Genomic DNA, 23861 nt, shown 5'->3' on the forward strand with positions numbered 1-23861 from the left:
AAAAGTTTTGCTCATGTAAAAAAAAAAAAAAAAAAACACAATTTGGCAAAAACTGCGGTTCTCACTGGCTGCAGTTATGGTGGGTGTTTTCTGCTCTCCGACCACTCAGGGGCGGTAATGTTACGGCTTGGTACACGAGAAGTAGGCAAGAAGACACTACATACTTACTTGGACCACAAAGGTAACCTTCTGTTACGCAGAACCATTTGGGAAGAACTTTATGGATGAACCATCTGTTTATCACTGTCTATCACGGGCGAACTTCAAACCATATTGAAGATCAACCAGATCCCCAGATCAACAAACCATATAACATAATCAAACTGAAGCCGGTCGAGACGAGCGAAAACATCTTTTCCATCAAGAAAAGCCTTCAGTGATGTTCTTTGCTCTCTCTCTTTGAAATACTCTCCAGTTCTGATATAACTGATGCTAGCTGCATCTACGCTAACCTCTATGGCAGCTGCCATTGTTGTTTCGAACAGTCGCTTCTTGCTGTGTCACACATAGCGTCCACCCCGTAGATGTACAAAGAGAATTGGATACAGCGTTGGATGCAGCGTTCTGTTCGTTCCTATGAAACCTGCTCAGTAGAGCATAAAGCCAAATTACCATTTATCATTACAATTACCATTACAATTCATAATTTCAGGCGCTGTGACGCTGGAAATAGGACAGTGGCATGAAGCGACGCAGGGCACTGGTGTGGGGGTTATGCATAGAAGATAATGGTGGCAGCTGTTCTGACGCACGTCCTTTGGGGCCGGTGTGTTTTTAGCCTTCAGTCTTTTTCTAAATCTTAACTTGTTTACCAAATGTCAGATTCCAAATACATTCTTCCCCTTTTGGATTTACAGTAGACTGGCCTTGTCCAGGCCAGCGCAAGAGTGCCTGCTGTCTCCTTTCGTCTCATGAGTCAACTTCCGTCTGTCTGTCTGGGAAAGATAGGCCTAGATATGATTACTCACCTCGCCATGACCTCTCAAAGTCCTCATGCACTTCATCTCCTCCAAAGCATCCTCCTGTTTTCAGCCTCTTGACCACCAGCCACCCGCCTCGCCTGATGCAGCACTATCTGGCTTCCTGTCACCGTCCATCTCCCTGCACTCGCGCAAATTGGGTGTCATTGTGGGAAATGGAGGAGGGGGTGGGGGGCCTGCAGTGTGGCAGCCCAGACTGGTTTTGTTCTTGGGGTGTAGATGTGACTGAACAATAAATCACACTAAAAACCAATGACGGAGAACAGAGAGGTTGTAAAAGTGAGTCAGATTAGTATAAACAAAAACTCCACATGTAGAGAAGACAGGAGGTGAACTAAAGTGTGAATGAAAACATGTTCTGGGATTACAATTTTAGATGGTGTAAAAGCTACCTGAAAGGGCATAGATGGAGAGGGGAGAGGTGGCACACTGATGCTAGAGGGTGGTCCAACTATCAACGGATTTGTCTAAGTACTGTCCTGTTTCACTCGGAACAAAGACTGTGTGTACACAGTTGTGTGTGCATGCATACATGACTCTGATGTCTTCTACAGTATGACGAGCACAGAGAAAGCAGATGAATAATTTCATATAGAGAAAAATACTTTAGGGAGAGATTACACTCAGTAGCAGTGTATCGTAACATAGCCCTGTTCTGTCACAAATAATTCCTTCAGGCTTTTTATAGTCTTTCAAGCCAGTTCTTCTGGGTTTCTATACTGTCTTAATAGAAACCATAGCTTGATCTTCTTCAGGCATTATAAACAAGCATTTGGTATGTATAACATGAGAAAAAAACCCAAGAAGAAGCTGAACTAGTTCACCAACAGTAACCCATCTCAACACTGATCCGTCAATGAATTCTTAATGAAAACTGTCCTCATTCTCGCTCTACTCTGGCTTCATTTTATTTTTTTTTTTTCATCTCGCCTCTCCCGCTGTATTCCTCAGATCTCCGCCTATCTCTGGCTTCCTGGATGACTATGCCTTCATCATATGCGGCTTGCTGGACCTGTACGAAGCCACGCTGCAGACGGAGTGGTTGCAGTGGGCCGAGGAGCTGCAGCTCAGGCAGGACGAGCTGTTCTTGGATGACCAGGGCGGTGGCTACTTCAGCAGCGACCCCAGTGACAACACTGTACTGCTGCAACTCAAAGAGGGTGAGGGTGGATACATTGATATATGAATGGTGATGGATATCACCAGTCTAGATCTTGAAACAAACTTTTCCCCTGACACAGTATTGAAAGTGGGCCTTGTATGAGCGCATGGAATCCATGTATCATTTGTTCTTTTCATATTTAATATAGAATCCAACATCGGAAAATGAACAAAACAAAACTAATTACTGCTTATTTTCGGAACATTCAAAGTAAAAAATGGGAAATGAAAAAATGTGCCACGGACCGAAATAGTTATTGATATTTAATGTGATATGATAGTGTCACATCACTGTGATCTGTAAGGTCATAATCCTCATATAAACAAGACAAAGAGTCTATAGCCATGTTAGCGACTCTATAAGGCTGTACTTGGGCAGAACTGTGCTTTGTGCTAAATGCTGAAGTCACCATGCTAATATGTTCACATTGACAGTGCATAAACTAGTAGACAGATCTTCAGGGTTTGTGAAGTGAAGCCAATGTAGAAATGTCTTAAACTTGCATTCTTTCTAATGGCCAGCAGGAGCAGCTTTTGCTGCTGGCTATAAAACATGTCGACGGCCATAATGCCAAACTCGAGGCTTCATAACGATAGTCCACAAACCAATGGGTGACATCACGGTAGGTTCACATCTGCTGCTTACATTACCAATGCTAAAATGCAGAAGTTTAGCAAGTGTAATATTTACCACTTCACATCTGACTTTAGTACATGCACGTGAACATGCTGATATTCACAAATTAGCACTCGACACAAAGTACAGTTTAGGCTAATAGGAATATGAATAGTTATGTAGGGCTTCAGTCAAATTGTTTAATTAAAATGTTCACTTGATGGTGCTAGAAGAAAGGTTAAAGGATCACCAAAGTTATTTCTATCTATCCTGTGTTGGACGTGAATGTCTGAACCAAATTCTTTGGCAATCCATCCAATAGTGTGTATCAAAACAACAAATCAAGCTGGTGGTGATGCAAGAGGAAAAATCAAAGGATCACTAAAGTCACTAGGCTTCATCCGTTGGAGAACATGAATATCTGAATGAAATAGTTTTGTTCCCATAGCTGTTATATTTCAGTCTGGACCAAAGTGTTGGATCAGCAGACCAACGCTAGCATCCAGTTGTAGAAAATAAATAAAGTATTGATGCCACTGCTGCTGGCTGTAGCTCTAATAGATTTGCAGGGGAAGAATTGATGGACAGGTGAGGGATTAATAGTACTACTGCAGCATACCTCTGTGGATTAGACAAGTTAAGGATGGATAGCTTGGGCAGCTGAAAAAAAAACTGGGTTTGAGGCCTGCACACACTGCAGGCAGTTATTAATATCAACACATTAACACACTTTGATCACAATGATTTGAATTAACAAAAAAATTCATGAAGGTATGACTGTATTTTTTTGGTCACTGGAATGTTAATGAATGGGTGGAATCATTCATCCATTCATCTGTTCATCCGTCTCTTTCTCTCCTGCCTATATCTTTCACCTTATCGATTGATCCAGAGCTTAACATGATGGAAGCTTCTGCTGCTCTGCCTGTTTGCTACTCTTGAACCACAGGAGAGGAGGTAGGCAAGGATAGTTGGATGGATGGATGGATGGATGAATAGGTAGAGGATAAAAGACGAGAGCAGAGGAATATTGACCTCCTCTATCTACCTCCAGTGAAGTGCAACCGTCTCTCACTCAAGTTGAACTTCTCCGCCGTGAAAGCACTCAAAGAGTGATGCCCTGATTCTTCAGCTACTTTGATCACCAGACCTGTCAAATCTTTCTCCATTCAGTCTCTGAGTCCATCTTCTTTTGACAGATTGAAACAGCACGCACAATGTATAGTGGGAATCTGAATTCCACTTTCTGCCTCTACCACTTCTCATCTCACTTACATCTTGATTCACCCTGGATCTCTTTGTTTTTTTTTTGCTGCACTTTACTTCTTTGTGTCATTTGTTGTCCTCATTCCTTGACTTATATCAGCAATAAGGTAAACCACTGGCATACAATATAACAAAAATTTGAATCTCATTGGAATAACAGTGTGACATTTGAAGACTAAACTATTCAACTTTGTTATAATAATCGGCGTATGTTAATCAGCAGTATGTAGAATATTTTTTTCAGTTTTTGATATGCTTCCTGCAAAAAGGCATATATATTTTATTTTATATTGCTGTTTAATTTTGGATGTTTCTTAACATTATTTTTTACAAAAGTGTGTGTTGAAAGAAGCCACTTGTGTCATTTGTAATCACGTTATATAAACAGAAACATTAGATATTTGAACACTGGTCCACCACTATGGTCCAGACTGAAATATCTCTATCGGATGGATTGCCATGAAATGTAGACATTGATGATCCCCAGAGAATTCTACTGACTTTTGTAATGCACTGACCTTTTGTCTAGCATCACCGTAAGGCTGACATTTGTAGTGGAGTGAAATATCTCAACAACTGAAAGGACTGGATAGCTCCACCATAAAAAAGTCCAATACTTTGGTTCATGAATAAATACCTGCAAAACTAATTACATTCCTACCAGCCTTAGCTGTACTTCGTGTTTAGTGCTAATTAGCACGTTAGTATGCTAACACACTAAACTAGGATGAACATGAACTAACATGGCAAACATTATACCTGCTAAACATCAACATGTTGGCATTGTCATAGTGAGCATTTTAGCACGCTGACATTAGCATCTAGCTTCACAGAACTGCTAGAATGGCTGCAGACTGTTGCTCTTGTTTTTTACACTGGAGCCCGCTGGATACAGGATTTTTGAAGCATTATAGAGTCAAAAACTAAACTAGTCAGTCCTCTGGTGGACAAACTATGTGACAACGTATGTTATGAGACACTATTTCTAAATTATATCTAAACGTAATGGCATTTCTGTACTGCACTCACTTATCAGCTAACAGATTACAGGCTAAAATCAGCAAAACAATGAAAATAATAAAACTATTGTATAAATACTACAGCATATACCAACAATATTTATAAATAACTGCATATTTTATTCAGTGTGTTAGTTTCATAATGTCTGGCTAAAGGAGTGTTTTGGGAGCAAAGGATTGATATATAGTGATATAGTGATATAAATATAAATGGGTCTGACCTTGAAGTCCACGGCAGCTCTTCTTCAGCTGCCAGTCCACAACTCCAACTGATGGCCGCTGGCAGTTCAGAGAAGCTGACACCTTGTAGACATGCAGACATTTGCCTTTGATCTGTCAGACCAAAGTTTCCAGTCTGGATCCAGTTGGTTGCCTGGTTCTTTTTGTTTTTGCTCTCGAGATACTCTGTCTGACAGCAACCATTAATTTTATCGGCTTGCTTCTCCCATTTGTATTTATATTCTTGTTCTCTTGTCATCTATACTCAGTGTAATATCTTTGTTATAATACATTAGTGCTGTCAGTAGGCCGGTCTTTTCCCTCCCTGATGGATCTTACAGTTTGTCTTTTTTCTTTGCTTTATAGGATACACATGTATTTTTTTTTTGCTTTGTTTTTTTTATTGTGGGTTGTCTGTGTCATAGGTCTAGGAAAATGGAAGAAATCTGTCCCATCCACTTTTCCACTATTGCTGCATCAATCCATATAGTAGTTATAACTCAAAATTTACTTCACATCTTAGACTAAAATCATGTGAAACTCTGTTGAGTACGCAATAGACCTTTTTCACAGCAGACATTTTAACATGAAATAGAGTAATGACAGGTGTTACCAGTGACACTAATTAAGGTCCTGTTCCATTTAGTGTAGCAGAGCCTTTCCATCGAGCCAACATGCACAGTGGCAGCACCCTGATTCTGTTTGACCTGAATGGAACAAAACCTTAATTTGTACCCTACTGTTTCATGTCAAATGGCTGCTGTGAAAAAGGTCAGCTTTTCAAGCTTGAAACGCACACTAAGCTAGTCTTCATGTGTTAACATTTACCTCTGCTTAAGAAAGAAAACTAACTCTAATCTGAGAATGCTATCTGTAAGATTGTCAGTTTTAATGTTCCAGATGCCACAGCTCTGTAGTTTTTTCATCTAAAAAATAACGACACACACAATCAAACTCACGCTAACTTATGTGCCTGTGACAGATAGCTTGGTGCAAATAGTTCAGACAGGAGCAAGAAAGCACAGATGGGCGGGGGAACAGGGGAAAAGCTAATAGTTATTCTTGTTTAGAACTGTTGACAGATCAGAGATGATGGTTGCATGTGCGTGTGTGTGCAGGAGTGCCTGTGCCTGCACGCCGTCACACCTGCATCTGTGTGTGTTTATCGGAGCTGACGCGTGAGAGGTTTCTCATCTGAGAGGATTGACTGTGCCATTATGGCGGCGGCACCGTGTAGGGCTGAAGCCCATTAGTGACGCTACAGCCTCTGCAGTGTGGACGCCTGTCCCAGCAGCATAGCCTGTCACTGTAAGACGGATTACCCCGCCACACTGCCACTCTACATTTTACTGCCATGCCAGACTCCCCTGTGTGTACTTGTTTTGGCAGAGTAAGGTTAAAATGATATACAGTATCTGTTTTTCAACGTATTTTACTTTTCTTCAGAAGAATCAGCTGTCTTGTGGCACAAATGCATTTAGATCTGTTCTCAGATAAAGATCAAAAGGATACATCAGCTGTGTTATTCAACCCAAGTGTTAAATATCAAATTTAAATTCACCATTTACCATAATTCTAAAATTATGAAATAATCAAATAAATACATTGTGAAATTTCTGTCTGTTGGAGATAACATTCAGATCAGTCCTCGTCATTTAAAAAGAAGACAGGCCCAACTGCAACTTCACAGGCGGTCAAGACTCGATTATAAGACTGATAGTTGTGTAGTGTGAACAGTACAGAGATCAATTTTCAAAGTGATAAAGTGTTTTCAAGACTTTAGCATAATTATCTTGTCATCTCGAGAAATCAGGCTTTTATTTTCTTGTGTTAATGAGATAAATTAAGCTTTGTTAGCTTGGTAACAAATGATTAACTTGTGATTTCGAGATAACAGACTAAAAAAAAATTAATTTTCCTAATAATACATCTGCCAAAAAACAAACTGCATAGTGTTTTAGTGCTGTGTACTGTGTGTGTGTGTGTGTGTGTGTGTTTCTGGGTTATTCTGTCATTGCTTTGTGTGACTTTCATGAATCTATTTTGTCATGGATCCTTTTGTGTGTGTGTGTGTGTGTGTGTGTGTGTGTTTGGGAGCAGTTTTGTCGCAGTTATGTTTGTATGTGACCTCCTTCCACGGGGCTCTTTAAGAAGAGAGATTTATGAAATGTGGAAAGCGGACAGGCTCGCTCGCTCAACCTCTGTGTATGTTTACAGTAAGTGTGTGTGTGTGTGTGTATATATGTTGAGGCTTCCTTGCCATGGGGCTCTGGGAGAGCTGAAACATACTGCAGGATAAAATGAAATTATTTCTGCAGTTCAGTCATGCATGCACCATGTGCATCTATATGTGACTGTAAATCCGTGCTTGTCATAAAAAATATTGTACGCGTACAGTAGAGTTTTCTTTGTGTGAAGGGTTATCTTTGCTCTTTTTGACTTAAAAGCAACTCAGTAGTCTTTTTCACACACATTCACACATTCATAGATGCAGGCATCAGAGCATTGCTGAGAAGCAGACTTAGTGAGGTCATGGGTTATGGGAAGATCACCTCCAGGCTCTCATTGGACACTGATAAGAGATAAGGACCAATCCCTTAACAGGGCCAGGTCATGAGGTCATCTGTTAGTCCATCACATCACACCACACACTGAGACACTGCGTACTGCAGGAAGTCACAGGAAGGTATAGAGTCTGTGGCTTGCCATCTTTCCTGTCAGTTTGACAAATTGTAACAAAGTCTGTTTGGACCGGACGCATCACATTTGTTACAAGATGTATGTCTAATGTAAAAGTAGAGACATAATATCCGTTCCCCACCCATCCTGTTTAACACATACTTCTTCTCTTTGACACTGTGCTATCATTCTGCCTGATTATTATTGGTCATATGACTACTACCCTGTGTAGTCAAGTTGCTTAAGCCTGAGACTATAACTGTTGAAAACATGTAAAAATGTTGTGTATGTTTCTGTGTGTCTCTCAGATCAGGACGGAGCCGAGCCCAGTGGTAACTCAGTGTCGGCGTCCAATCTCCTGCGTCTGTCCCACTACACTGGAAGACAGGAGTGGCTCCAGAGGTCCCAACAGCTGCTGGCAGCTTTCACCGACCGGCTCACAAGGGTCCCCATAGCACTGCCGGAAATGGTCCGGGCTCTTATGGCCCAGCACTACACACTAAAACAGGTTATTCTTAACATCCACATCACACACTCACATGAACTGATGGGTACATGCTTGTTTAGGCACCAGATAAAATATTTCCAAGTGTTTTGAGTATTTTAATGGGTAGGTGGGATATGGATTAAAACTTTGCTGCTAATTATGCAGACATTTAGAGAGCATGTCGCAGAGTGATGTGCCACTATGTACGGAATGTTGGCACCTTCTAGTACTTTTTATCTCTGTTAACACACGTTTAAGATTCTGCTCCGAGGTAGATGGATACAAGGATCAAACGAAAGGTCTGGCTTTCCGTGGTGAGCCCTGAAGGCTAGCTCAGCTCGGGGAGTGGGTGTATTTACCTGGCTGTTAGCCTAAACTCGTTTTCATGTCCGCCTACTGAAAGCAAGTGTTTCCACTTGCCTGACAAATTGTGTGAGCACAATAGACGTTACATTTACCAACAAGAGCTGAGCCAAACAATACACACCAACACAACTAAAGCTGAGAAAGAGACTGGTGGAACAATGAACATTACCATATGGGCTTTGCTGACTTGCTGCTAATAACCATGCACTGAAGAGAAAAATGCATCAGTAAATGCAAGTGAACTAGACTGCTTCAGCAGGCCACAGTGCCACAGAGAACTATGTCTCTTTAAAAGTAAGACCATTTAATATTTTCAGTAAGTAATGCTTTCATATGTAAACATTTTTCAGTATTGATGATAACGGAGGAATTATTTGGTTAATGTAGGGTTAAGCAAATAATTCCTTTGATCTATAAGCTGTCAGAATGGTTACAAACAGCAGTGACAACTTAACCAGAGCCTAATGTCATAGCTTAAAATGTTTTATTTTGTCTGACCAATAAAAGGAAAATTGTCTGTTCAACTGACAAAGTGTTAGATATTATAAGTGCTATTCTTTAGTTTTTTTCTACCTATATTCCTATATGGTTCATAGCAGATGGAACATAATATAGGTTTAAAATGTCCTTTACTACTGAGAAGAAGAAATCAGCCAGATGGCGATGCTATAACATTCAACTAACGTGTGAACAGTGAGAATGTTTTTACTTAGGATTTAGTGGTTTTTCACTTATTAGGACCAAACATCATATAGAGGCTATAGAGGTCACATTCTGCAATTGTGAAACTTGACAGGTTTTTAAACTTTAATAACCTAATTGTTCACTTTATATGACTTATAATAGTGGCCAACCAATGTGTTTTTAATGGCTCATGCTGATATTTAGAGAGCACATATACAATGCAGATATCAAAACAAAGAAACATCATATATAATTCCATTCTTCCATGCACATTACTTTCTTTTATACAGGTTATGCTAGCTAATAACAATTAGTTTATTATTGAATTTTTATTATTATTACTATTGTATTTAATTATTTAAGGAGAGTGGGGTACAACGTCAGAAGCAACGTCATTCAACTGCATTATTCTGTACATTATAACATAATATAAACGCTTGCCAGCAACGGTTTTAGATTAGATTTGCTGTCATTTGGGTTGGGACAAACATGTTAACATTTAGAAAAGACGATGGTAAAAAAGTTCTAATACAGCGCAAAACTCCACCAGCCACACTGAAAAAGCCGTCATCAGATGTGAGTTTGTTTATCGGCCTTACAAGTGCAGGCATCAACCTCAAAATGCCAGATCATCCATCACTAATTTATAATGTATGTTTGGTTGCTACATCTCCACCAATAAAATCTTAACTCACTCTGATACTATAACTCAAAGCACCATGATTCAGACCCTGTTTGGATAAACCTCAACTTGCAGAGGTCTCTCCTTTTGAATAAGATGTGTGATACATCATTTTTACCTCAGCTGAACTGAGTTAGGTCATCTGAGGACAGTAGCTCTATCTCAGCTCTCTGCATACATGCGCACTTAATCCCTGGACACACTAACTCTCAAGATCGTTTTTTCCCTGTTTTTTAACAGCCGTCATGCATTTAATGGGTTATTTGAGCTGTTCAGCCTCGGTTATATAATCGGTTTTGAAATATTAACACCCTCAGATAGCCTCAAACCAGCATACTAGCTAAGCACAGCAGGACTTGCCCCGAAGTTTCTCGGCCACTCTAAGAAAACTTTCAGCATGAAGGCATGTGCTGTACAATCAAAGGAGCAGAGAATGAGATAAGAGGAGTAGAAGCAGAGAGAGGCGGGGGATAGTTAGCCTCCTGTCGGTCATGTACGACCTGCGGAGGATGAGTCAAGGCTGCCGGGCGAGGGTAACGAGCTCAGGGGCGAGGCGGGGTGAGGCGGTCCCAGAGAAAACACCTGCCTCCCTTGTTACTGCTACAAATACAGTACTGACCTCTATCACTTCTTCCTCCTCTCCCCTCCTCTCATGTGTCACCTTTGCCTCTTATTCCACTCTATTCGCACTCTTTCATCTCGTTATCTCTCTGTCCTCTCCTTTGTTCCCTTTCCTTCATATTTTCCCTCCTCTCACCGTCCTCCAATTTTTATTTTTAGATCGTGATCTGTGGCCAGAGGGATGCCCCGGACACCGCAAGTCTTCTGGCCGCAGTCAACTCCCTCTTCCTACCACATAAGGTAAGTGTGTGTGTGAAGGGTGATGCATCATCTCAACAAACGGACGTGTCATCAGTCCCCAAAGCAACCCTAAAAAGCAAACATGAAGTTGCAGCCCATAGACGTACATTGATTTACTCCAACATCAGTAACTTTTTTATAGTGGCAGCGGATTCACAGTAACCTTTGAAACATGCACGCACAAAAACACACACACACACACACAGATGCAGAGTGGGAGCAACCTACAACAGTGCCTCGGGCTGGTTGAAGTGTGGTTCTTTAAAGGTCAGCCTGAGCTCCTCTCCTCTCCTCTCCTCTCCACAGTGTATTAACTTCCCAGCTATGTCTTACCTTTTACCTTAAAGCCCTTTTCTAATGTCTAGATGCCGAGTGGGTCTAAATCTAAGAGAATCTCAGTGTGTGTTTGTGTGCGAATCTTCCTGCCAGCCTTGACTCAGGCTGTTTGTTATGATTTGGACAGCTGTCAGTCTGAGTCAGACTGACATTCAGTATGGATTGCTAAGGCTGCCATATTTATGTTTCCTATGGCCACATTTCTCAGACATTTCAGCATTACTTTAAGAGAATTCATTTATTCTCATCAGCAAGAGCTTGTAGTTTAAAGGAATAATTCGACATTTCAGCCTTATTTAGCTTTAGAGTTAGATGAGAAGTACGATACCGCTCTCATATCTGCCCAGCAGGCAGTCAGCTTAGCTTAGCATAAAGACTGGTAGCACACTCCGGGCCAAGAAACAGTCCTGCATGTCCCATAAATTCACAACTTGATGTTTTTACACTTGCTTTTATACTAGTTTCTGCGCAGTTAATTCCTTAGAGGTGCTGGTAGACAGAGCCAGGCTAGCCATTTCCAGCAGTTTTCAATCTGTGTGCTAAGCTAAGCAACTTCATATTCATCATTTATTTATATCAGAGTGGTATCAACCTTTCCATATAACTCTCGGCAAAAAAGCTAAATAAGCTAATTTCCTGAAATGTTGAGTTATTCCTTTAATGCCATTCTTGTTCATGTGGATGGAACCCTAATTATATTTTTAATGTTTGGTTTTTATATGGTAAACAAGCTTGTTATCTCCGGCAAGGATGTTGTGTTTTTGGTGCCTTGTTTTTTGTTTTCATGAGCTGTGGTGGAAGGATGTAGCATGGGCCAAGAAATAACCCATAAAGTTTTTTAGTTTGTAGATGCGAATCACAGGGCAGAATACACTAATTATTTTTACCCTTCCTATGGCAAAATGAACTGAATATGTGTGCATGCACAAACCCATCGTAATTCAAGTGAATAGTGTGCCGCAACTAAACATACAACAAAACATAACAGCCACCTCAAACATCACTGTAGAAACACATGCAGCAGGTATGTGAGACATAAGAAATCAGGGATGTAAATCCTGATTGTCCAACCTGAAAATGTGACCCACATGAATCATGCGGACCCGTAAAAAATGAGTTGACGGTCGCGCTAGCTTCCTTGTCCTCTGCTCTGTTAGACTGAGGGTGGTGCTCAGCTCCTACACATGTTGTTGTTGCAACCACAGCGCGCTTGTTGAGCTTGTTAGGAACAAGCTGAAACTGTCTGTCTGTAGTCTAACTGTTTATCTTAGTGTGTCACGTATCTTAACATTTGGCAGATTCTGGTAAACGTAGCTACTGGCTGAGGTGGCAGCCGTCCAAACCAGCTGTCTCTCTCTCTACCAGCGGTACCTGCAGGCACAACAACTCTGAGTGCCCTTCTAGTTTGATTATATTCTAGTAGACTTTGACTGTCAGACAGCTACTGTTTAACAAACTCCCCTGTATTCATTTTTAACACATTTAGATTTTTCCCATTGTTTAATCCACCTGTTATGTGAATAACATAAAAAAAAAAAAACATTAAATTTTTTCTTGTTTTATGTAATGCTGATTCCTTATCCATAATCTCTGGGTCTATCCTGATTAATACTCCAGAGGGAATGATTTTTAAGCAAAAAGGCACCCACGTTCCAATTTACAAAAAGTAGCAACACAAAAGCAAAACATGCCCAGTGTAACTGAGATTTGAACTTTTGGCGTCTTTTAGTGACAGTTCTGTACATGAAGTGAGGATGATGATGAGAGCTGTGTCCGGAGTAAACTAGATTCGTCAATGTTTTATGTTTCGCTTTTCTTGTCACTATTTTACACAGAGTTGTTTAACGAAGCTTTACTTACTGGTTGGATGACTAAAGCTCAAAACAAACAGACACACAGCCTCACCATTGTGATTGTGTAAGAATACTCACTGAGTTCTGTTTATTCGACCAGCCCAAAACCAAAATTAGATCAGTGAATTAAAGCAGTGATTGTCCAGTGACAAACTCCATCTCTCAGTTTCTCATTCTCACACACACACACACATACACACACTCAACAGGGCCCTATTGAAATATAGATGAGTTGTGCAGTATCAGGCGGTGGCTGCAGTAACATCAGGCCATTCCAGATCCCCGCAGAGAGACAGAGCCCAGACAGAGCCACTATCGGGATGGATCTATTATTAAGGGGGATGTACGTTATGTACTGTCACACCCAGCCAGGACCAGTCACATGCTGAGCCTTCTTACTGTCAGGTTAATTATACAGGATTCTCTGATGGGCGGCTGTTGTAGGAGTTTGTAAGTCTTAAAAAAACATCACAGGTTGGAAAGGGTCTCAGGTGTTTCAGAATGTTAATGCAGGTTTATTTTTCATTTGGGTTTTTGGTGCATAGATAAAAGATAAACCTGCACTTACCTACCTTGTACAACCAAGTATTTTCAGGTCAGCACCCTTGCAAAGTCTTCTTCAGTCAAATTAACATAATCCAATTAGCTATTTTATGCATCAAATTCAAGCTAATAAAGGTGTTGGCCTGTGTCTGCTAATGAGTGCAGTAATGGTAGAGCTGAGGACACAAGAGGAATGGAGTTTTAAAGACCTCAGGATGAGAAAAGAGAAGATGCTGACTGGAGCAACACACTGGTCATTACCATTGGGACCAGTAAGATACTAAATGAGAGATACACAGTTAAACTAGAACAAGAGTCAGTGGCACTCCCAAGTGGAAAGCAGCAGTTCTCTATTACTAAAACAGTTATTTTGTATCAGAATGTGTCCTTCAGTTGTATTTTCTTAGACTGTTTTCTTAGAGTGCTCTGTTTGTGTGTGTATACAGTATATGCTTTATGTATGTGTGTATGTGTGTTTGTGTGTGCGTGTGCAGAAGCCAGATAAAAAAAAACGGCACTTCTGGACCGGCCTGGCAGAGTGACATGACATATTCCGATTTAGTTCTAATGAGCCTTCATTGAGCTGCAGAGTGAGATGGAGAGGGAGATGAGAAAGGAGTAAATGAGACCGAGGTGGGAGAGTGTGTGCGTGCATATCCAGATGTTGTGAGAACAGCTGGCCATTAGTGGCAGTAGAAACTATCTTGGCCCGGGCTAAGATGTGATGATCCAGCACAACACTAAACACACACACACACACTCTTTCTTGGGGATGCGACACGACCCTCCCAGAGGAATAGCACCACTGGTTGCAACAGCTGCGAGACACACACACACGCAGCACACATACCGTATGTCCACAAACCTGTACCACGATGGCAACAGATGCAACTGGCAAACATACTCACACATGCACACATTCCTTATGGTATGTGTCCGATCAGTCATTTCCACGCTTTCCGTTCACTGTCTATGTAAGTAGCCTTGCAGTGCATTCTGGTAGCGCCGCGGTGCGCTTCGAGAGGTGGGCCATCACACTGGCTCCTCATTTGCATAAAGTTAAGGTCTCTGCTACTTAATGCAAATCCCGGGTGGGGTCGTGTTTTGAGTTTGGTTAATAGTTTTAGGTGGTTTTTCAAACATAAATGCCAGACATTAGCTGCTTCAAGCTTCTTAAAATGGAGGTTTTGCTTTTTGGGTTTTTGACCGATGAACAAAACAAGTTATTTGAAGGCTGCACCTAGGGCTTTTAAAAAAAATTTGTTTGGAATTTTTCACAATTTTCTTACATTTTATTCACAAAAAGATTTAATTTACTTTGCGATTTATTCCTGGAAGTAACAAAAAAGGTACTAAAAATCATGATTAGATAATGGAAAAATGTATTGGTAGAAAACCAATTAGACCGGTGGAGAATGAGAATCAGTGTGAGAAAGATATAAGTGTATGATGAAGTCAAAAGGCTGAATTGTAATGTGAAGTAAGTTGAAATGTAAGTACTAAGGGTGGGAAGAGATGGAGGGATGTTTAAATGAGATAAGCCGAAGAGGCAGAAGGAAGAGTGAGCGAGTGAATGAATGTTCTCCATGTTACATTAGGTAGCTATGAACAGAGAACATGTCTAATTTAAACCCAATTACTCCTCGCCTGTTTTCCTGGTTCGAGGTCGGCGTGCTCTAATTGTGCTGAAAGAGATGCTCAGAGCCCAAATCTAAATACACACATACACACACGTTGTACTGCACTTTGTCCTTGTTAGAATCAATTATAGCCCGAACAGTCATACTGAAACATTGCTCTTGATTGTAATTGCTGCAATAAATTCTGGTTAATTTTTCTATTACACAGAAATATAGCTTCATTAGAGCTGGGTCGAGGTTTGTTGGTTGTGAGAGGAACATGACTAGAGATGCAGTCTGTCCAGCAATCATTCTGTAGGGGACTTCCTGTGTGTGTGTGTGTGTATGTGTTGTGTTTATTGTGTCTATGCTTTTCTGCTCTCTGTCTCCCTCATATGGAAGTGTGAAATGGTGCTCAGCTAAGGGGCAGGAAGCACAATTTGTCAGGTTTTGTTAAAGACATTTTCAGCAGTTAGAAATGTTGTTAAACAGCAATTAACTACATAACCGTCTAAAAAAATACAAAATATTATGGCAGTGATATGTTTTTCATAGTTTTGGCTATATGATACCATGATTACAAGGATAAAGGGCTGTCTTTTACCGTTAAAAGTGTTTAATAAATGCATTGGAAGGTGTTAACATCCATATTGGATGACAGTGTAGGACTCAGCCCTTTTTATACTTTGGCCCCCTAATTAGAACTTTTTTACAAAAGATATTTAAATCCAAGGTGTAAATGATGATGGCAGAACTCAATTTATCTGCTGCAGCATCATGGTCCTGGTATTGTTCATGCTGGCTCACTGTCATGGCTTACTGGGGACATTTGAATGGAATAGAGCCATCAGTAATGTTATTATTAACACCCGTGCTTTTTCTACTATGACAAGTCGAGATGTATGCTGGGAAAATGGCAGCAAGACAGTGAGAAAGAAAATTAGTTTTTTATGGCCAAACAAATGAATGCTCATGACCAAGTCCAAGCAAGAAGTGAATATTGCTATGTGCTGTTAGATTTTCCATATTTTTCAAAATTAGGTAGCAAAGAGAAACAACAGATTATTAGTGACTTGGCCTTTTGTCTGGCTGATGCATTACATACGAGAAACCTTTCCCGACTGTCCTCTATGTGTTGAGTCGTGTTAGCTGGCAAAGCTGCTTTAGTGAGTTATTAGAAGTGTTAAATGTTATATTTAAAAAATACTGAGATTCATTTTCCAGTCATTAACTACAGCTCCCATCAACATTTTCAGTTGTGGGCTAATTACAGTCCTGCCTTTCCAAAACAACAGCCATTCAGTAACCACTCTCTAAATCAGCCTGGTGCATCTTAATCACAACCATTTTCTCACTGCATAAGTAAAGGCTTGTAAGAGATTGACACTTAGTTCCTCGTCTGTGGAGATTAGCATCAGAAGTACTCTGTAGCACCAGATTATGCGCAGACGTACATAAATATAGCATCTAACCCTGACCCTAACAGACAGATTGGAACGGCTTTATTATTCTTCTTCTCATTATTGCAAACATTTTTACTGAAAGGGATTAAACGGAACTGAAAACCCTGCTGCTGTTAATGATATCTGCAGTAAAAGTAGGCAGCTGTATTTTGACTTGGGTTGCATGGTGGTTGATCTTTTCCAATTTGAGTGAACAGCCACAGAAATCTCTCCACTCCTGCAAAATAACATTTAAATTCACAAACCTTTTCTCCTTCTCTTTTTTTCTACTGGCGCTTTATGGAACACATTTACACAAAATGGAAACCACCCAGCACCACGCATGATGATTTACATCGATGTAACACATTTGTCTGTGTTCTCAAGGTTGTTCTGGCAATAAAGCAACAAAGCCTCTTGGCGGAAGCGTTGACAGTGATTCAAAGTATGAAATCCTGTCCGTGCGAGATTTACGTGTGTGGTCCTTTTTATGAGTTGAATAATGTTTTACAAGGACTATAATTCCCATTGTGAATTCCCATTGTTGTTAGCCTGAATGCCTCTTGTCGGCGCTGCTTATTAATCAATCTCAACTGTGCTTTTGCCCCCAAAAAACTATCCAAGTAAGTCTTCTAGTCTTATTAGAGTCAAACAGTCACAGATAGCAAGTAGTTTTGCTGGCCCTCTCTGGAGGCCACTTAAGTGGGGGAAATTGAGTGGATGTGATGGGGAAAGGGGACGATGTCTGTGGCAAGTGTTAAGGAGGACCACAAGACGCCCATGTTAGTGAAAGAACAGAAGGTATTACAGGGATTTTGTAGGATTTAACAAACAAGACGGAGGAATTCCTAAAGGGAAGTGCAAATAGACAAGTTCCCCATTTATTCCTTTCCTGATCACATTCCCTAGCGAGGAGGGAAAGAACAGGACAGACGGGGGTATAGGACAGATAGAACAGGAGAAGGAAGGGAGGGGCACAGCCTTTAAGGAGGGAGGGTCCTTTTTAAAGGCGCCTGTGGAAGAAAACGTCCGCGAATCCCTAACAAGACCTCAGAGACGTGATGAAGAGTTAGCAGGGTGACGGGGAGGGCGAACAGAGGGATGGAAGGAAGGAGACAGGCGGAGATAGAGAGCCTAGTGGGAAGCTAACTAGCACTGGTAACAGTGCAGTGCAGAGGAGGATTAGAGCCAGGCAGTCTCACAGTGCTCCTCAATGACCTTTCACCTCCTTCACTTCAGTCTGCTGCCTCGTTACCCCTCCACTCCTTTCTCGCCTCACAATCCATCTGTTCCCTCATCAAAGGCTGCGCGCGCGTGTGTGTTTATCCATACGTAGCATTGTGTTCTAGGCATTGATTCTCCTGTTCGCTGTAAATGACCTGCTAATCCCAATAACCAGTCAGAGCGCAGAACCCAGGTTGATTGACAGCTGTGGGAAAGGTCCCAGATGGTTCCTGTTGCAGGAAAGTGCTTCCCAAGCAGATTCTAATGCATTCTGATAGCCACTCATCCTCGATCTCCTGCTTTTTCTCTCTTATTCTGCACACCAGCACGCTTTCAAAATCACTTTCACAGAGACTCTAACATTCATCTCACTCTGTTCTTCCTAGACTTGTTAATCTCAAAATTTATATATCCCTACATTGAGTGATTTTTTTTTTTTTTTCTCATCATCCTTCTATCTGGTAATTCCACCATGAAGCTATGGGGGAGGTGTGTGTACACTCAGGATCCAGCAGAGAGTGGACAGCTTTAGCGGTGTTGTTGAAGATATAATCCTCTCCCTGTGGTTGTATCTTGTCTGTAAGTCTGCCGCGGCCGTGCTTGACGCTCCATGCTTATCCACATCTCCGCTTGGTAAAGAAAACCCATGCTGAACAGATAAGACGCCTCTGCACATGCATTTACATACATACATACACACACACACACAGTTGCAGATACCCATATGTCTTTGTCGCTCAGTCTACATCTGTACAGGCTGAGTGTTTTCCTATGATACAATCTGGGATGTAGTGGGGTTAATGCAGTTGTCCCATTTAGTTTAACCATCTTTTTTATTTATTTATTATAGAGCATGCTTGTATACTACATACATTTTTGCTAAAATGCAAAGATTCTATTAAGATCAATGCTATTGATGGGCAAGAACATAGAACTAGTTAAGAAAGTCATTGCTGTTTTCCAGCTTATAAGTTCTTACAACCTAATTTAATGATTTATTTCAAAATGTGACTTTTATTTTCTATTTTATAGTTTATATCTACCTGGATGCACATAAGGGTATAAATCAGAAGTAAGGGGACACTTTTAACAACTTTAAAGTGTTGTTAAAACATTTTTCATAAAACCGGTCTTAAACCTTGATGTAAACTTTAAAAAAGAACAGTTTAAAAACTCTTATAACTAAGCAGTTTTTGTGGCCATAAATAGTGGAAACACACTAAGCTAAGCCAAAATCTCATTGGCAGTTGAAAGTAAGGAAAGCAACTCTGAGCATTTTGTTCATTGACAATGCCAAGACTTAATTTGCATTTACACATTTACACACGCTGGAGGACGGCCCATTGAAGAAGATACTGCATCAATCTTTCTCTGAACTCTGTACTCTCCCTTCAGTGAGCACAGCCCAACAACTTCAAGTAATTTAACCTTAAAATAACAGTTTGGGTTTTGTTCTTACTAATGCATCCTGTTTTGGTGTCCTCCATCATCTGCCTCATCATCGGAGGATGATAGCGGCTCTACTGATGCTGCTGCTACTGTTCTCACCATGGCCCACTGCGTACAGCTCATCCTCTCCATCTTCCTCACTTGATCCCTCATCTGAATCTGATGAGCCAGTGGGAGGCAAAACTATTATCTGGAACTCTCTCTTCACTCCTACTGCCAACTGATCCTTTATTTGTGATTGATTTACAAGTTGTGAGAACATTGATAAGTAAAAAAAAATGTCAGGTTACATCGTTTTTCTGATTGCAAGTAACTTGAAAGAATTTTTGTTTTTGGACAAAACAAACATTTCCAGTCAATTTGCCACATAATATAACCTCTTAAAAACATTGTAAACCTGCCAAAACATCAGCACTGCAGGATTACTGAGGTTTTCACTGCAAGCAGACATGTTGAATAAAGAATACCCATACATATAGTTGATCTCAGAGTGGGTGGCAAGTCTATAGAGCAGCCAAATCTCCAGTCACTGCCTCTTAGTGAAATTAAAAAACCTCAACTGAGGGACCCTGTCGGTTGCCTCTCAAATGCTCAAAATGTTTATCTCTCAAGATACAAACACCACAGTTAGATTTATTTTAAAATCATAATTTAAAGGAATTCAAGAGAATCACAAGAGTCACACTTTTATTCACGCTACAACTCACATTAGGTATTAATAAGCTATAAGGAGGTGAAAGAATGATTCCACAGCCGTCAGTTATGCTGCTGATAAAGACACCAGTTGCCAGTTTTAGTTCATTAACATTCATGCAGTGCCTAACGTCTGGATAATATGTTCCCTGGATGTCGGTGACTGTATTATTTACACTTGGCCGGAACGGTCAAAATAATGTAAGCTAAATTGTTTTTGACACAATACTAGTGTCTAGCTAATACTAGCTGTTTATTTATGACGTGAGGAAGAACCCTGGTGACTACCTTAGCAACAAGCAACTGCATCATTATATTTGATTATTCATATAGAAACAAGAATGGCTTGTCTTGATACAAACCCTTTAGAGCACCGATACAGGAATATTGAATATTATTACAATTAGCAGTTCTTACATCATTCAGCCTGGGTCTAGGTAAACAAATATTTAAAGCCAATACATAGTACATTATTTATAGATAGATTATTGTAGATGTTTAGAGTTGTTTCAGTTTGCATGAAAATATCATAATCTATCCCTGAAAACACAACAATAAATAATACATTATTTATTTTATTAGAATTAATCTGCAAGCTGGTCTGTGATACTGGCATTTTTTCCCTGGCACTGCTTCTCTACATTTCCTCCTGCATGTCCTCTCTCTCTTCCTCTCACCCTTCTCAGTCAATGTTTCCTCCCACTGTAAATGAAGCATCAGTTTTACTGGATCACATTGTACTGTCATTAAAAGAGAACATATGTCTGTGTCCATATATACATTACTGTAGCATGAAATAAGATGTGGCCTAGCACACAGATGACTCCACAGTGTGATGTGACAGCCCGCATGTTCCAGCCAGTCATTCTTTCACACATGACATAAGACTCAGTTTCTCTGACCTGCCTAAGTTTACAGTTTCTTGTGATGAGTCGGAAAGAAAGCTACATTTCTGATCTTATTTCCCATTCGGACCTGCTGTGCGACTGAGACCTAATGAAACACCTCTCATGGAGTCCAGCAGTCTTTAATCTCACACATACAGACACTTGGTAGTGGTCCTCAGGGGTCATTACTGTTTATCGGCCTTTCAGCACCGTCACCCTGTAAAACTCTGATTATGGTTCACATTAATTAAACAGAAATGTCTTCCTTCTGGTAACATGTAACTCGTAACATGTAACTCACAACGTGTCACATTAAGTTCAACCCTCCTTTGGCTCATTATGCCAATCAAGGAAACTGTGGGACACATATTGACTTGAAGAATGTTTATAAATCTGAAAAACATCAGTGAGAAATAAAGATTTTCTGACAGGGTAGTGTTTTCCCAACAAAGCGTAGCACTGGGAGCTAAAGGTTGCAGGAAGTTAAAGTGCTCAATCTCCCGTAAGTAATTTGTTCACTTTTGGCTGGGTTGCCAGGGTGATGGTGTCCTGAAATATCAATTTCCTTTTTGTAGCAAGTGCATCAGAAGACGTTTAGAAACACCTACAGACACATTCTTCTATTGTTATACTCTCTGGCCACTGTAGTACCTGAAGACATTTACTTACAATCTTTCCCATCTGGGATGTTTAATAATGCTCATATGTCAATCTCCTTAACATTTTTAACTTGATATGACTTTTATGACTGGAGCAAATGAGAACTCCCTTTCATCTTAAATGCAACATAAGCTGATGAAGTATGTCATCGGTGTCGGGGCCTGATTGAGGAGGGAGGTTGTTAATTCTGCTGAGGCATCGAGGCGTCCTCACATCTCGCTGCAGACACTGGTGATTTAGTGGAGTGGGTCCTGTAGAGACTGTCAGCAGCTGAAAACCGATGCTCAGCGTGACAAAGGACAGAGCACACCACTGGAACACGCTCACACACTCTCACACAGGTCGGAAGACACACAAGTTTGTCTCTGCGTGTATGTGTGTGTGCATTATGTATTGTTAGATAGGTCCCAGGTAAAGTGTTTTTGTAATTTAAGTTGCATATGAGAAGGGTTTTGACATTTACAATCTCTATTTGACTTTATGTCCAACAACAGCAGCTTGGCAGAGCAGGACAAAATATCACACAGGGCTAGACAAAAGGCGCAACAGTAACACACAAAGCATAGTAATGTGGTCCTCAACTGCATGGTGGCAATGAATAATAATAAGAAAAAGTTTATTTATTTCTCAGATAGCGTCCATTAATACACATTAGTGTAAATATGCCAGAATTAGCCAACAGACTATTTTTTTATCTGTAGTCCCTGGCCAGCTGTAAACGTAGGCAGCCTATAGTCAATATACAATCAAGAAACAATTTAAAAACAACAATCATGATGTAAGAAGTGTTAATTACAGTAAAAGCAGAATGCAGTCAGATAAGAGCAGAGCACAGACATGGGCAACAATAAAAGAAGAGCAAATTACGATTCGACAAATCAAAAACAAACAACAAACAAGCAAGCGGGAGCAAAACAAAAAGACAACAATTGCATTCACAATTGTGGTTGGAGTCAGGTAACACGACGAATCAAAGAATATACACCACCGACCAAAACTTTGGAATCACCTTCAACAAAAGCTTGAGTCGGTACAGACAGTGTATTGACTACTTTATTGTATTTTTATTGTGTCCTTCATGCTTTTAGGTTGAAGAAAGTCCTCTTTACAAATAGATGTTATTCTGTATGAAGGGTTTGCATAAAAATGTTTTTGGTGGAGATCGATGGAGAACAAAACAATGTACAATGGTTCAGCCAGCCTGACAACTGAAAAAGCACAAAGAGAAAAATATACCTCTTACCAACGGTCCAGTGTGTAGGATTTAGTGTCTTCTAGCAGTGAAGGTGCCAATTGTAACTTAACTGAATGCTGCTCCCATCTGTATTTGACGGCCTGGGAATGAGAAGGGGCTGTCAAGTGTATAGGAGAAACTGAATTCCATCATCTGAATTCCATATACTATGAAAGAGGATTTTAGCTTGAGATGTCTTATTCAAGTAGGATTGCACAGTAGATTTACATAACTTTTGCAATAGAAATCAATTTTTTCTCCATTCTTCTACTCTGTAAAGTGTTTGCTGCCATTACTGCCTCTAGTCATAACAGAATCCCATTAGACATGTATTTTGGAGGTCAGAGTATTTGGTCTGAGTTCACATTAATTGAACTGTGGCTGCTAAACCTGGCGAACAACCAACAAAGTGTGCATGGCTATGTCTCACACAGCTGCACTTTCAGTTGGAAATAATGTTCTGTCTGTGGTGGTGTTGAACTTATTATATTTGATTATTGTAAAGGAATAGGTGTTTATCTGGGTTGAGATGTGGGGACTGCAGAGGCCATAGCATATAATTCACATCATTTTTCAACCAATAATGCCCTCCATGGAAGCATCGGTATTTATTATGCTTTTCCATTCATTCAGTTTAATCCTTTTTGTCACCCATCTGTATGTGATTTCCAATAAGAGGGCAGTTTCAGTTCAATCTTTAATTCCTTTATTTTTATTGCCTTCTTCCCTCCATTCAAACGTCTCCGACTTTTTTCTCCAGTCCCTCACGTCCCTCACGCCCCTGCCCTTCCTCTCTCTCCTAGTGAATATTCAGTCGAGCGAATGAAGCCAGCGGTGAAGTTGCTGTCAACCGATGACTGACAGTGTGTGCGGCACATGTGGCCCTGCTGCACCCCCCCCC

General features: G+C 40.5%; 1 protein-coding gene across 2 annotated transcripts in view; it reads left to right on the plus strand.

Moving 5' to 3' along the window:
* spata20 (spermatogenesis associated 20) overlaps positions 1-23861 on the plus strand; it is a 40748-nt gene that overhangs the window by 13159 nt on the left and 3728 nt on the right. Inside the window, exons 13-15 of one of the 2 annotated variants that reach the window (XM_035668518.1) lie at positions 1932-2140; positions 8249-8448; positions 10940-11020. In XM_035668518.1, the coding sequence (XP_035524411.1) occupies positions 1932-2140; positions 8249-8448; positions 10940-11020 (490 nt within the window). Of the gene's footprint in view, positions 1-1931; positions 2141-2666; positions 2736-8248; positions 8449-10939; positions 11021-23861 lie in introns of those variants that run through there. The other variant, XM_035668527.1, reaches the window with a different exon arrangement.

The sequence above is a fragment of the Morone saxatilis genome, unplaced genomic scaffold (genome assembly GCF_004916995.1).
Source record: "Morone saxatilis isolate NCDOM2014 unplaced genomic scaffold, NCSU_SB_2.0 Contig1, whole genome shotgun sequence".
Taxonomy (NCBI): Eukaryota; Metazoa; Chordata; class Actinopteri; family Moronidae; genus Morone; species Morone saxatilis.